This window comes from Odocoileus virginianus, chromosome 33 (genome assembly GCF_023699985.2).
Source record: "Odocoileus virginianus isolate 20LAN1187 ecotype Illinois chromosome 33, Ovbor_1.2, whole genome shotgun sequence".
Taxonomy (NCBI): Eukaryota; Metazoa; Chordata; class Mammalia; order Artiodactyla; family Cervidae; genus Odocoileus; species Odocoileus virginianus.
In genome coordinates this window covers 34886526-34901169 of record NC_069706.1, presented here as the reverse complement: position 1 = coordinate 34901169, position 14644 = coordinate 34886526, and the positions used below count along the sequence as shown (strand labels likewise).

The window sequence follows — 14644 nt, the reverse complement described above, 5'->3', positions numbered from 1 at the left end:
GGAAAACTATAAAATATGCTGAAAAAAATTAAACAAGATGAATAAATGAGGATTTCATCCATGACAGGACTCCATAATGGTAAAATGTCCATTCTCCCCTAATAGTATGTAGATTTACAACAATTTCAATCAAACTCCTAGCAGGGTTGGGTTTTGTTTTTTGTGGGTTTTTTATTTTATTTTATTATTATTATTATTATTTTATTTTATTATTATTATTATTTTTTTTTTTTTTTGAAATTAACAAGCCAACTCTAAAATTTTATGGAAATTCAGAATCCCTAAATAGCCAAAATGTTTTACAAGTGAAGAACAAATCTGGAGGACTTAGACTACATATTGGCATCAAGGAAGACAAATAGATCAGTAGAATAGAACTGATAGAATAGAGGGCACAGAAAGAGACCCACACATCTATAGGCAATTAATTTCCAACACAGATGCAAAGGCAATTCAGTCAGTGAAGAAAGAATAATCTTTTAAAGAAATGGTACTGGAACAATTGAGTCTTAACAGACCTCCTTTCAATCTTTCACTTTTTCTTTTTCAAAATAATAGTTAAAAACCAATCATTAAAAAATACATGGAGCATGTTCATAGGGGCCCCACACTTTTCTGTGTCTGGTAGGAAAGTGGTCTAGGTTTGGAGGGACTCATAAGAGGCTATGCCAAGTCCCCACACTTTATTTCTCCTCTACTCAATTTTTATTTTTCTTCTTAAATAATAATGTCACTAAGACAAGACACTTTCTTCATAGCTCTCATTGTATCCAAGGTTTTGGTGATGTGTTGTCCTCTTGTTGCTTCCTAAGTAGTTTGTTAAGTCCCTTTAAATTTCTCTTTGATCCAAGAGTTATTTTTAATAGTATGTCTCTGCATTTTCCAGTATACCAAGTTGGTCCCATTAAAAAAAAACAGCCTTATTGAGCTGTAATCCACACACCATATAGTTCACTCTTTAATGGGTAAAATTCAATGCTCTTGGCTTGTTACATCATTAATTTTAGCAACTTTGGTAAAATATACATAAAATAACATTTTCTCATTTAACCATTTTAGTGTGCAATTCAGTGGCATTCTTACACTCACAATGTTGTACAACCATCACCACTATCTATTTACAAGCTTTCCATTACCCGAGACAAAAACTTCATTCTTTTGCATGTAGGTATCCAGTTCTCCCAGCACTGTTTATTAAAGAGAACTTGGGTAGTTTTTAGGTGGTCTCTCTAGGGATTATATTATATGTATTTAAGTTTTTAAATATAATTAAAATTAATATTTTACCATTTCAAGTGACATGAAGAAAACTCACAACCACAGAATCCTCTTTACCCTCTTTACTTTATGATATAATTATCATGTATTAAATCTATAATCATGGAAAATCCCACTAACAATGTTGCTTTCAGTAGTCATATATATTTTAAAGAATTTAAGAGGCGAAAACAACCTTTTCTATTCATCTGGATAATTAGTTTCTCTGTGGTTTCATTTCTCTTCCCTGTGAAGAACTTCCTTTAGCATCTCTTTTAGAGCTGGCTGTGAGTCCATTCAGTTTTCCTCTATTTGAGAGTCTCTATTACATCTTCTTTACTGAGGATGTTTTGCTGGATGTAGAATCTGGGTTGACCTTTGTTCCCTTTTAGCACTTTAAACTAGCAGTTCTGCTGTCTTCTGTCCTCAAGGTTTCTGATGGGAAATCTTCAGTCATTTGAATAATTGTTCCCCTGTATAGAATGAATGCTTTGTGGTTTTCTGGCAGCTTTTGAGGTTTCTTTCTTTTTTATTAATCAGTTACTTTTTAATAATACTTTCAGCACCTGATGCGAAGAACTGACTCATTAGAAAAGACCCTGATACTGGGAAATACTGAAGGTTGGAGGTGAAGGGGACGACAGAGGATGTGATGGTTGGACGGTGTCACCGACTGAGTGGAACTAAATTTGAGCAAACTCCAGGAGCTGGTGAAGGACAGGGAAGCCACTTGTGCTGTAGTCCATGGGTTCAGAAAGAGTCGGACATGACTGACTGACTGACTGAACGGCAACAGCTTTTTAAGCGTCTGAACTGGGTCTTTGTTGCTGCATGCAAGCTTTCTCTTGTGGAACACAGGCTCTCGGGCATGTGGACGTCAGTGGTCGTGGCATATGGGCTCAGTAGCTGTGGCCTGTGGGCTCTAGAGCATAGGCTCAATAGTTGTGGCACACAGCTTTAGTTGCTCCAAAGCATGTGGGATCTTCCCAGATCAGGAATCGAACCCATGTCTCCTGCACTGGCAGGCGGACTCCTTTCAACTAAGCCACCGGGGAATCTCCTTCACTGAGTTTTTTAAATCTTTAAATCTGTCTGTCTTGCTGCATTTCAAAGTTTTTCAGCCATTGTTTGTTCAAATACTGCTTTCTGCATTGATCTCTATCTCCTCTTCCAGAATTCCAATGACACATGTGTTAGACCATTTTATATTGTGTCCTCGATCTCTGAGGCTCTGTTCATTTTATAACTCTTATTTTTCCTGATTAGGCTGGATAATTTCTTTTGATCTATTTTTAGGTATACTGATTCTCCTCTCTCCTCTCATTTCTGCTATTGAAATCTTCAAATTAGCTTTTGGTTTCAGCAGATCTTACTTGTCAGCTTAACATTTTTCACTTGGCTCTTCCTTTATGAGGTTTATTTCTGCTGAGAATGTCTACCTTTCCATTAATCTCAAGATTGTTTGCCTTCATTGTATGGTTTTAATGGCTTTATTAAAAAGTTTTTGTCTCGTAGAGACCAAGATTAATATCTTACCGAGGTTACCATCTTTCGCCTTGTGGGTTGCTAAGATTTCCTCTTTCTATCTCAAGTACTTTGGGATTACATCCTCGACATTTTAACTATTGTTCTATGAGGTGCTGGGTTCTGTTACAACCTTTCAGAGACTGTTGATTTCTCTGTTTTGGCAAGGAGTTGAGCTGACTAACTTCAGCCCAGAGTCCCAACATGTCCTCTGTGGGCTGTGATCCCAAAGCCATTTCCATTTTCAAAAACTTGGCTGTGGAGTTTGGATGCGTCCTGTATGTGCATCCCATCTGCTTCCTTTCCTTTACCCTCTGCCCGCCCCTCCACTGCCCATGTACCACCCTGGTACTGAGTGGGGGTCTGCATCACAGTTTAGCTCTCAAAGCTTTTAAACTATTTTTACTTTTCAATTTTTTAAATAATTTTATTTATTTACTTATTTTTTTGGCTGTGCTGAGTCTGCACTGCTGCATCAGCTTTCTCTAGTTGCAGTGAGCAGGGGCTACTCTTCATTGTGGGGTGCAGGCTTCTCATTGCGGTGGCTTCTCTTGCTGTGGAGTCCAGGCTCTAGGGCCTGCGGGCTTCAGTTACAGCAACGGCTGGGCCCAGTAGCTGTGGCTCCCGGCCTCTAGAGCACAGGTTCTCTAGCTGTGGCACAGCGGCTTAATTGCTCCGCAGCACGTGGGATCTTCCCAGACCTGGGATGGGAACCGTGTCTTCTATCCTGGCAGGATTCTTCAAAGCCATCAGTATGTTTTTAGGATTAGTCCCATTGATGTGTATCTTGGATATGGAATGGAACCCAATCCAATGCTATAGAGAGGTGTCAATGACCTTGAAATGAGGTGTCACATGAAGAGCACAAACACAATGCATGCTAGTTATGACCCTAAGGAAGGTAGAATTGTCATATTAGGGGACAGACCTTGGGTTCCAGACTGATTACCAGTGTTTGGGGATTTAGTGGTCCCTGGCCTGAGGCAGTCACTGAACAGAAGTACTAGAGGAGGGATCTGGGTGTGAGCTATTACGGTTCAGTTTTAGCAAGAAGTTGAAGGTGACGTCAGCTTTCTCCGCAGATGCATTCAGGCAGATTGCACAGGTCCTTTTATTTTTGTGGTGAAAGGCTGGCGGGGTGAAGAGGGAATCGGGGTGGGGGGCTGTGTGACTCTCAGGTCCTTGGTGGCCCCGCACCTGCCGGCCTCTGAGCTGTCTGCGTCTGGCTGGGGAGATTATGAGGAGCTGAGATCCCTGTGCGCCGCTGACTCGAAGGAGGTCCCCACTCCGTCCCACTGCTTAGGCCTTTAAGACAGAGTATAGGGTCTCTTCCTGGGGGCCACCATGGGAAGTGGGGAGGGGAGGTGCTGCTGAGCTGGTGAGGTCAAGCTGGAGACAGTGAGGGAGGCACTGGGGGCTCCAGCGTCATCCTGGGGGAGAAGGAAGCGGGAGGGGGTGAGACAGCAGAGGGGAGGGGTTCCATCTCAGGGCCACGATCCCACAGCTGATGCCCCACTGACACCACAGGCCCTCTGTCCACCCACCCCACCTTCTCCAAACTTCCCTCTCATCCTTGCAGGTCCTAGCCTGAGCTGCTTATTTTATGGTCCTGCTCCAGTTCTATATGTTGTTCTAGGAAAAAAACCAATTGTCCTAGAGTCAGGTAACCAGGCAGCCAGGGTAGAGAAATGGGCAGGGGCTCCAGCAGTGAGGTCATCTCTAGGTCAGGACCAGGGTCTCAGGGGAGGGTGGGTGAGGCAGGGGAGAGAGGAGGATGCTGAGGGCACCTGTGTGGGGAGGGGGTGTGGGGAGAAGCAGGAAGCAGGACTTACCTTTATTCTCCGTGTTCTCGTAATTCTCTTCCACGTTTTGGGAGGACTCCCTGCGTGGGAACAGGAGGGCAGTGATGTGTCAGAATCTGGGCAGGAAAGAGCTACCACCTGCCTCGGGCCGCTTCTCTCAGTGGGGGCTCTGTGACCTACCTGGTCACACTCGGACATGAAGGCCGAGGTTTGGGGCTCTCAGGAGGAGGCTGCCTGGATGGGGTTGAGGGGCCGTTTGCAGTGTAGCCCCGTCCCTGAGAGCTGACTGGGGTGGACTCTTGCAGAGAAGCGGCTTTATTGAGGGGCGCAGGGAGGAGAAGCAGGAGGGGGCGCCTGTCCTCTCTGCGGCAGCGCCTGGGTCCAAACTGGAGCGCGAGAACCAGGGAGCTTCTCTCAGGTCCCCCAGGCGGTGCTCAGGCCTTGGTCCCCGAGGAGACGCCATCCGGGGAGGGGTCCCGGGAGGACACTGTCAAGAGTCAGGAAGGCGAGAAAGGAGGGAGGGGCTGCGAGAAGGAAAAGCCTGGACGTGGCAGAGAGGATGAGAAGGGAACGCGGTGGGCGGTGAGGAGGGTGAGTGTCAGGAAAGGAAGAGGAGCCGGGGCCAGAGGAGAGGGAGCCAGGCTGGGGGCCGCGAGGGAGCCACTCTGAGGAGAGACAGGCCGGGGCAGCCGGAGGCCCCGTGTCACAGGGCAGAGGACAGACTGGACGAGGAGCAAGAAAGGGGACAGAGCGTGGAGGGAGTGGGTGTGTTCTGGAAGGATGGTGTTCAAGGGGGAGAAAGACCAGGATGAACAGAGGGAAAGGCTGAGACCTGGGGATGGAAGGAAGAAAGGCGGGTGCCAGAGACAGACCTAGGGAGATGCTCTGGGAGAGAGTCAGAGAAAGTGCTGGTCCACTGCTCTGACTTTCTAAGGATCGGGAGCCTCAGAAAGTGAAGAGCCTGGCCTGTGGGGACTTGGGAGGATGTGGATGGAGGTCGAGGAGGGGCCCGTGAAAGGCTCCCTGGTGCTGCTCTCAGGATGAAACTTCTTGCTCATAAAATAGCCCTGTCCCACTGAACCCCCCATACTGGAGGACAAGTGCTCACCTGGCTGGGGTCCTGGCTTCAGTCTGCGCACCTGTAGGGGGACCAACAGCGTGTCACTGTGCCATCCACGGAGGCCTGTCTCCTCCCTGCCTCTCTGCCTGGTCCTACTCTGAGTCCATCCTTGCATAGACCGGAGCAGCTGAAACCTCCCGGGGAAGGGCCTGGGACCAGAGCTGACACACCGCCCCCCGTCCGGTGGCACCCCGAGGCTGCCCGCACCTGTGCTGCCTCGTCCCCCACACCAGTCAGGAGAGCAGCTCCTCCCGCACCCAGAGCCCTGTCATTCTCTGAGCATGGTGGTCTTGACCTCCCCCAACTCAGGCTACCGCAGGTCCACTCAGCCACACCCTGGGTCATTTTCTTTCCTCTTTTTTTGAATCACTGGGACTGAGAACTTTTGACATCGCACACACTAGGGTTTTTATGCTCAGCTATCTTTCCTTCCGGCTCTCTTCGGTCATCATCCCTCTGTACCTGTGCGTGACCTCACTGCACCCTTGTCCTGACGATCCGCTCTCTCTCAGGTTACCCAGGCCCCCACCGAGCCCCCTCCTCTCCACCTGCGCCCTCTCACAGGCTCCCTGACCCCCTGGGTCCCCTTGTGTTTCTGCCACACCTGCTGACATGTCTCTAATCGTGGCTGTGCCCTGGGGCAGGGGATACTGTATGTTGCCCCGTATCCACTCACTTCTTGTTCAGTTACAGAACCTTGATTTTATCTGGAGTGGCTGGGTGCCCCCCGCAACAGACAGATGTAGGATGTATAACTAAATCTAACCCATAAGGGACTTTCCAAGTAGTCCAGTGGTTAAAAATCTGCCTTCCAATGCAAGGGACACAGGTTCAATCCCTGGGTGGTGGGGATGGGCTGGGGTGGGGGCGTAGGTAACTAAATTCCACAAGCTGCATGCGGCAGCTAAGCCTCAGTGCCACAAGTAGAAAGCCTGCAGACCACAGTGAAGAACCTTCTCCCCCCACCCTCCCCCAAAATGACAGCAACCATCATTTAAGTAAAAAAATTTAAAAATCTCACCAATAAGACATAAGGGGAAGTTGTGGGTAGGACTTCAGAAAGGCTCTTTAAAAGGAGGACAGACAGTTGGGGAATAGTCTTTTTGTTCTTTCATCCTGATTGGATTGAGAAATAATGGCTGGAATTCTAGCAGCCATAATGAACCATGAAGTGGCCTTTGGGTGAGAAGCCAAAATGCAGGACAGTGAACAGAAAGGTAGGAGCCTCGGTGCTTATGGATGGCAGCTTCTGCTCTCTGGCTCCACATTCTTTTATATGAGGGGGAAAAGTAAACTCTGTGTTATTTATCTTAACCTTTCCTTCTGGATTTTGGTGCTAACAGTGGTACACAGATTCTAACCAGTAATTCCTAAATGCTTCTAAACCTGCATGCTTGAATACTGCTGTGGGAAGACATAACTATGTGCAATGATGTTTTTACCCATTTGTGGTTTCTCATCTGAGAAATATCCTCAAATACCGTTTTGCATTTCCACAGTGACTATGTCACATTTTCTCTTCATCTCTGACCCTCATCCTCACTCTCAGGAGACAACCAGTCTGGTTTTCACTCTGCAGAATTAATAAAACAATTTGTATGTATTTGAACTTATAAATATTTTTGTTATGGCTTTGGATATTTTGTCATACTTAGGCCAGTCATCTTCAACCCATGGTTGTAAAATAAGTTTCACCTGATTTCTACTAGCACTAGGGTTATTTTTTCCTCATTTATATCTTCAATTGTGGTGCAAATTATGAGGCATGGAGCTGATATTATTCTCTCTCAGCTGTGACTCCATTATTCCAGAGCTACTCATTCTTCCCCCTTGATTAGAAATGCTTCCTTTTAACCTACTAAATTCCCGCATATATTTGGATCTGTTTTTATCCTGCTTGTATCTGATTTTTCACTTTTATTCCATTTGTTTACCTATCATAATCCAGAATTACGTAATTTTAATTGTCATAGCTTAATTGTATTTGCTCGTGCTCATATAGTGCTTACTCTGCTGCAGGATCTATTCTAAATGCCTTTTGTTTGTCATGACAACACCAGGGAAGTACTGTTTTCATTCCCATTTTACCGATGGGTAAGTTCAGGCTCACAGCAGTAGTATTAGTGTGCCAGAGTTTACCAGGCCAGAGTGTGAAGCAGGATTTGGCTGCAGGCATGCACAATTCTGTGCTTTTCAAGCTCTGAGCTTTACAATCTGACAGGGCTCATTGCTCACTACAAATTTTAAAAATTACTTATGCATTTATTTTGCTGCACCACATCTTGTTGCGACAAACAGGATCTTTGTTGTGTCATGCGTGATCTTCCTTGTGATGCACTGACTGTGTAGCAGTGCATGGGCTTCAGTAATTTTGGCGTGCAGGCTTAGTTGCTCTGCGGCATATGGGATCTTACTTCTCCCACCAGGGATCAAACCTGCATCCCCAACATTGCAAGGCAGAGTCTTAACCACTGGACCACTAGGGAAGTTCCCAAGTTGCAGATTTTTAAAAAAATATTTCAAATCAGTTTTGGAGTTTGTTGTGGCATAAATAGTTAATGCCTCTTGCCCTGCGGTCTCTTTCAGCTGTAAATGCATACATCCAAATTTCTGATGGGCATCTCTACTCAGATGCCACACAAACATAAACCATCCCAAACTCAAGAATCATTCTTCTCTCCCAATCATGGTCCTTGACCTCTGCTCCCTCATTTACTTGGTGGCCTCACCATGGCCTCATTTGCCCAAGTTGGAGACATGAGACTTATTCCCACGCCTTCACCCTCGCACCAGTGCAATCACCAAGTCATACAGGTTTTCTCTCTTAAACTTTTCCAGGATCTGGCCTCTCCCTCCATGCATACAAACACGGTGGGTCCCAAACTTGATAACACATGAATGCCACCTGAGGAGGTCACTAAAAGCGCAGGTTCCCAAGCCCAGACCTCAGGTCCAGCAGGGACTTGCATTTTAACTGAGCACCCCTGGTCATTCTGGTGCAGTAGGTTCTGAGAAACACCAAGCTGGGAATCTTGGGGAGAGGCTAGCAGTCCTGGACCACTTACCTTTGCTTCTCTTCCACCCAAGGTACATAGTCAGTCCCACGATCGGGATCTTGAGCAGCACAACGCTGGCCAGTGCCAACCCAACCGTAGCTTCCATGGTCAGGGACCACAACTTGGAACTCCTTTTGCCCTCTGAGCCCCCGAGGCCAGCTGTGGTGGTGGTGGTGATAGGACCCCAGGTGGTTGTTTTGGTGTCTGAAAAATATGCAAATTCTTTACTAAAGGGCTGGAGGTATCTGGATGAAGCTGTCAAATCTTATTCCCTAGTTTGGGGAAAGTGGGGGTGGGGAGCAGGTCTCTGAAGCTCTCCCACAGGGAGCGGAGTAACAAGAGGTAATGCTGGAAGCTTTGAATCCTCTTCTTTAAAATCCTGACTCTGACTGATCAGTGCTATGACCTCAGAACCTCATTTTACCACCTACCCATAGGTGAACTAAATCACAGGATAAAAAATTATTTATTGTGGTAAAAGACACATAACATGAAAATTACTATTTTAATCATATTTAACTGTATAGTTCAGTGGCATTAAGTACATTCACATTATTGTACAAGTCTCACCACTATCCATCTCCTGAATTTTTCACCTTCATAAACTTAAGCTCTGTCCCCCTTTTCCCCTTCCCCCCAGCCCCTGGCCCCCAGCAGTCTGCTTTCTGACTCTGTGAATATGACTGTTCTAGGGACCTCCTGTAAGTGGACTCAAACAGTATGTGTCTGTACCTAACGTATACTGGAATGCACTTCTAAGGTTAACTTAATTTCTAAGTCCTACAAATAGATTGTACCTCTTTTAATAGATAATTAAAGAATTACTTAATACCCCACTAAAGGGAAGAAAATCCCAAATTCCAATGAAGTCTTCTGGTTAGTGTGGACCAAATTCATGTCCACTCTTATTAGAAATTAATAATAAAAGTGTAAATACCATCCCTCAACTAAGATTTTTAAAATTAAAAATTATTTAACTTTACTGACATATCAAAGTGATAGGAATGCACGTTAAAAACCCTACAAAACTAAAACTTCTATAAACTTTCATTATTTTAAATGTGAAGATGTTTTAAATGAATGAAAGATTAGCATCCGAGAAACGAGTAACAAAAACAGTGAGGAGGCAGCTCTAAGGACACTCACAGTTTGAAAGTAATGAAAACCTAGACTGGACACATATTTAAGGAAATAGAACAGCAGAAGGAATAAACAATGCAGGAGGCAGAGAAAAACAAACCAGAAAGCAGAGAAGACTCTTACAAACCTAACAGTGTCAAAAGAGTATTGAAATCATACATGCATTCAAAAAATCATTGAGAAATCTACAAAGCTCTGTGCAATGTCTGATTTTCTGAGACAAACAAAAGTTGAAAAGAATTAAAAAATAGTAAACTTTAATGGGCAGACAAAGAAGAAATTGAGGCTAGTTTTAAAGAACTGCCTTTTGTAGAGATTTTAAGCTCAGAAGGTTTAATGGTTAAATTCTGGTGAAAATTCAAGGAGTGGATAATTTCCAGACAGAAGGTTCTGGAACATAGAAATACAGAAAATGATGGAATTCTAATTCTAAAACTTCCAGATGTACAGGCTGGGCTTTGAGGAGGCAGACCATGGAGAAAGCAAGGGAGTTCCAGAAAAACAGCTTCTTCAGGTTCACTGACTACACTAAAGCCTTTGACTGTGTGGATCACAGCTAACTGTGGAAAATTCTTAAAGAGATGGGAATTCCATACCACTTCACCTGTCTCTCAGAAACCTGTGTGCGGGTCAAGAAGCAACAGTTAGAACCTGACATGGAATAAATTGACTGGTTCAAAATTGGAAAGGAGCATGACCAGGCTATGTATTGTTACCCTCCTTATTTAACTTATATGCAGAGTACATCATACGAAATGCCGGGCTGGATGAAGCACAAGCTGGAATCAAGATTGCTGGGAGAAATATAAAAAACCTCAGATATGCAGATGATATCACTCTAATGGCATTAAGTGCAGAGGAATTAAAGAGCCTCTTAATGAGGACCAACGAAAGACAAGAATGAAAAAGCTGGCCTGAAGCTCAGTATTAAAAAATCTAAGATCATGACATCTGGTCCCATCACTTCATGGCAAACAAAAGGAGAAAAAATGAAAGCAGTGACAGATTTTATTTTCTTAGGCTCCGAAATCACTGTGGATGGTGACTGCAGCCATGAAATGAAATTTCCTTCCTTGCTCCTTGGAAGGATACCTATGACAAACTTAGCATATTAAAAAGCAGAGATGTCACTTTGCTGACAAAGGTCCCCACGGTCAAAGCTATGATTTTTCCAGTAGTCATGTACAGGTGTGAGAGCTAGATCATAAAGTAGGCTGAGAGGTGAACAACTGACACTTTTGAACTGTGATGTTGGAGAAGACTCTTGAGAGTCCCTTGGACAGAAAGGAGATCAAACCAGTCAATCCCAAGGGAAATCAACCCTGACTATTCATTGGAAGGACTGATGTTGAAGCTGAAGCTCCAATACTTTGGCCCCTGATGGAAAGAACTGACTCATTGGAAAAAACCCTGATGCTGGGAAAGATTGAAGGCAGAAGGATTTAGGGATGGCAGAGGATAAAGTGGCTAGACAGCATGAGTGACTCAATGGACATGAATCTGAGCAAACTATGGGAGATAGTGGAAGACGGGGGAATCTGACTTGCTACAGTCCACGAGGTTGAAAAGAGTCAGACTCGACTTAGTTACTGGACAGCAACAAAAGCATAAACCTTATGCTACTCTCCAGTCATAATCTGGACTGCTTCATACCCTCCTTCAGGGATATTCAGTTCAGCTCAGTTGCTCAGTCGTGTCCGACTCTTTGTGACCCCACGGACCGCAGCACGCCTGGCTTCCCTGTCCATCACCAACTCCCGGAGCTTACTCAGATTCATATCCATTGAGGTGGTGACATTGTCCAACCGTCTCATCCTCTGTCGTCCCCTTCTCCTGCTGTCAATCTTTCCCAGCAGGGATATTAGGGGTTCACATTTATGACCCTCTAGGGGGGTTTGTTGTGTGAATTGCTTTCCTCCTGGTTGTCCCCATTGCTGGCTTAAACTCCTGTGATCTCCGGAGTGAGTTACATACACCTGTTTCCAGCTTCCCCAATTTTGTTTTTGTCCTCCTAGATCACAAATTTTTTGTTGTTGCTGGTTTTGTCTTAAAAACTCCCTTCACTGTCATTCATTAGATTTTGAGAGGGAGTGGAGATAAACATGTGCATGTAACTCTCCATCTTGGCCAAGCCTTATGCTTTACTTTTACAACTTAAATTATAAAAAGTAAACATTCAAAAGATAATGTTGCACACTAATAATAAAAACAAAGAATGGAGAGGAAGTTAGGGAATTAGAAAAGGAAGAAGAGGGATCTAAGGAGGTCAAAAACCTCTCAGAAAAGATCATTTAAGGAAATATGGAGGAGACACAGGAAATATTAATCCGAGTCTGTCTCGGTGAATTCAGGTTCTGAGTCACTATCTGTTTGCTTTGAAATCAGCATAGTGGTCAAGAAGCGGCAATCATTTTCCAAGGGAGGAGTCAGAGAGCGTGCTCTTCCCAGCTGAGAGCCATCATCCCTTGTGGATACTGTTTAGAATTGCCAGCACAAGTGATTATAAAAGCAAACTGTATTAGTCATTCATTAGTTTTCAAAAACATTACAGACAACAACCCCCTTACTGCCTGTGACTGTCAGAGAGGACCCCACCCCTGTTGCTCTGGAGACAAATAAATTGAGGTTAAACAAATTGAGGTTCAAGTTCCCATGGCCCATTGATTGACAGAGGGAGATCTGTTAATGCAAAACGTCCATTGTTAGGTTAAAAATAGTCAAGATAACGTGATGACAGGTCAGTAGGTGAGGCTGAGAGGCTCATGGTTAAGAGAAGAGGTTCTGGGGTTAAACTGGGGTCAGACCCCACCTGCACCAGAAATCACTTCAGGCAGGTTTTGCTGTGCGAGGAAGGCAACAGGACCAACTGTTACCTAGGGTTGTGGGGAAGGTCAGCTGGGGCGATGCTGCCAAGGTATCCCGCCAGGATGCAGGTCACAGTCAGGGGAGCTGCCAGGACTGCTGCCTCGTCATGACCAGGACAGAGGGGAAGGTCAGGGTGGACACGGGGACAGGGTGACTGGAACCACATGGGGGGTGGGGACAGAGGGAAGGAGGTAAAGGGGATGGAAGGAGGGAGGAGATGGAAAGCGAGGAAAGAGATGACATGAGGGAAGGATGGTTGAACTGATGTTTTGGGGGGCAGAGCAGAGAAGGAAGGGGAGATGGGAAATCAGGTGATGGGGACATGGGGCCCCTCGGCACCTGCTGTGTGTGCGGGCTGAGCTCATGGCTGGGGGGACAGACATGGGGTAGCTGGGGCTCTGCACAGGACTCAGGGCAAAGGGGAGGAACTGCACCCCGAGATGTCAAGTCACCTGGAGGACGTGGGGTGAGGGCAGGGGCCCGGTGGAGCCCAGCTTGGAGCAGGAAGCGAGGACAGCTGGGAGCACAGAGGGTGCAGGGGCCTGGGGATGGGGGAGGGGCTGGATCTGGAGGGCAGAGAGGGGGATGGGCAAGGGAGGTGGTCCTGTGTTTGGGAAGATAAAGGTGAAAAGGGTAAAGGTGGTGGAGGCCTGGGGAGGAGTAGGGGGTGGGCAGGGAGAGAAGTTTGAGAGAGGGGAGTCAGGAAGAGGGTGCCTGAGCCAGGCCTGGGGCCCAAGGCATCAGTGGCCTCCAAGAGCCTCAGGCAGGACAGCTGGACTCACTGGGGGTGACGGTGAGTTTGGTCCCCTTGATGGACTGCCACTGTTGCTTGCCATATCTCATTGTGTCTAATGCCACGTGGCAGAAGTACACAGACTGGTCCTCCCTCCGCAGGTGTGAGATCCAGAGGGAGCCGGTCTTCTGACCCTTATTCCAATTCAGGAAGAGCCGGTTCTTGAAATTCTTATGGATGAATGGAGGGGTCATGTTGTAGATGAACTCCCCATGGAAGTGTTTCCATCTCCAGGATATTCTCACGTTGGGATCCTTGGCTAATGCCCAGGAGTGAAGGAAGGAGAAGGGGATGTGAATGGAGCCGCCCTCGGGGGCTGAGAGTTCTCTTGGTTGCTTCATCTCAAAGAAAGCCTTTGGATTTGTCTGTGCCCAGTGACCTAGAGGAGGAAGGAAGAGACTCTGAAGCCACCAGGAGAGACACAGAGGGTGACCCCAGACTATCGGGCGCCCTCACCCGCAGGGGGTGTGTGACGGGGGGTAGGACTGGCCCTCTGGCCTGGGTGATCATCTCTCCAGGCTTGGGGCAGGCAGGAGGGTGAGGGGTTGGGAGACCCCGCACTGTGGGACCCCTTCTGTTTGTTGGGGGTGGGAGGCCTGGCCAACAACCCTAGGGGGCCCTTCTATACACACCCAGCCACAGCCCCTCCCCGGGGTCCCTGGCAGAGCAGGACACGCCCAGCCACTCACCAGCCTGCAGAGACGCCAGGAGCAGCAGGGGCAGCCCCATGGCCTTGCCCCCCTCCCGGGTGAGAGGACAGGCAGAGCCCTCAAGGCCAGGCGGGAGGCCTGTGGGGGCCCTGGGGGAGACTCAGCACCAGGAGTGAGGACCAGGCTCCTCCAGAGGACGGAGGAGGGTGGGGGCCTTCCCCAAACCCGCCCACCCCGACAGTGACGGGCACTTCCTTTATCAACCTGGCTTCTTCTTTTCCTTTTTGCAAAAGGGCTTCCCTGTGGTCAGTGCAGAGGGAAGCATGGTCTGGGGCTCCCCGCCCCCATCTTCACGCTGGGGGCTGGTCCTAACCTGCGCCCGCTGGGCCTCCCCCCTCAGCTCCTGTCTCTCGCCTCACATCTCCCTGGGAAGCCGT

At 46.9% G+C, this 14644-nt stretch overlaps 2 protein-coding genes across 4 annotated transcripts in view; both read right to left on the bottom strand.

Annotated features, from left to right (window-relative positions):
- LOC110144343 (paired immunoglobulin-like type 2 receptor alpha) overlaps positions 1 to 14298 on the bottom strand; it is a 45455-nt gene extending 31157 nt beyond the window's left edge. For all 3 annotated transcript variants that reach the window (XM_070460344.1, XM_070460345.1, XM_020904279.2), the window contains exon 1: positions 14270 to 14298. In XM_070460344.1, coding sequence (XP_070316445.1) covers positions 14270 to 14286 — 17 coding nt within the window. In that variant the 5' untranslated portion in view covers positions 14287 to 14298. The remainder of the gene's footprint in view (positions 1 to 14269) is intronic.
- On the bottom strand, positions 935 to 14327 carry LOC110144344 (paired immunoglobulin-like type 2 receptor alpha). The gene is made up of 6 exons (XM_070460346.1): positions 14247 to 14327; positions 13547 to 13816; positions 8769 to 8963; positions 5692 to 5722; positions 4614 to 4663; positions 935 to 4211 (listed from the first exon to the last, which is right to left on the bottom strand). The coding sequence occupies exons 1-6, from the start codon at positions 14284 to 14286 to the stop codon at positions 4207 to 4209; spliced, it is 591 nt and encodes a 196-aa protein (XP_070316447.1). The 5' UTR covers positions 14287 to 14327; the 3' UTR covers positions 935 to 4206.
- Positions 14328 to 14644: the final 317 nt, after the last annotated feature.

Bases quoted from the DNA above. Each gene is read 5' to 3' on its own strand.
- LOC110144344 (XM_070460346.1), bottom strand. From the start codon at position 14,286: ATGGGGCTGCCCCTGCTGCTCCTGGCGTCTCTGCAGGCTG. The intron at 8,964-13,546 runs GTGAGTCCAGCT...CATATTTTTCAG, and splicing joins CAAACTCACCGTCACCCCCA to ACACCAAAACAACCACCTGG. The intron at 4,664-5,691 runs GTGAGCACTTGT...GTTCCCACGCAG, and splicing joins GAAGCCAGGACCCCAGCCAG to GGAGTCCTCCCAAAACGTGG.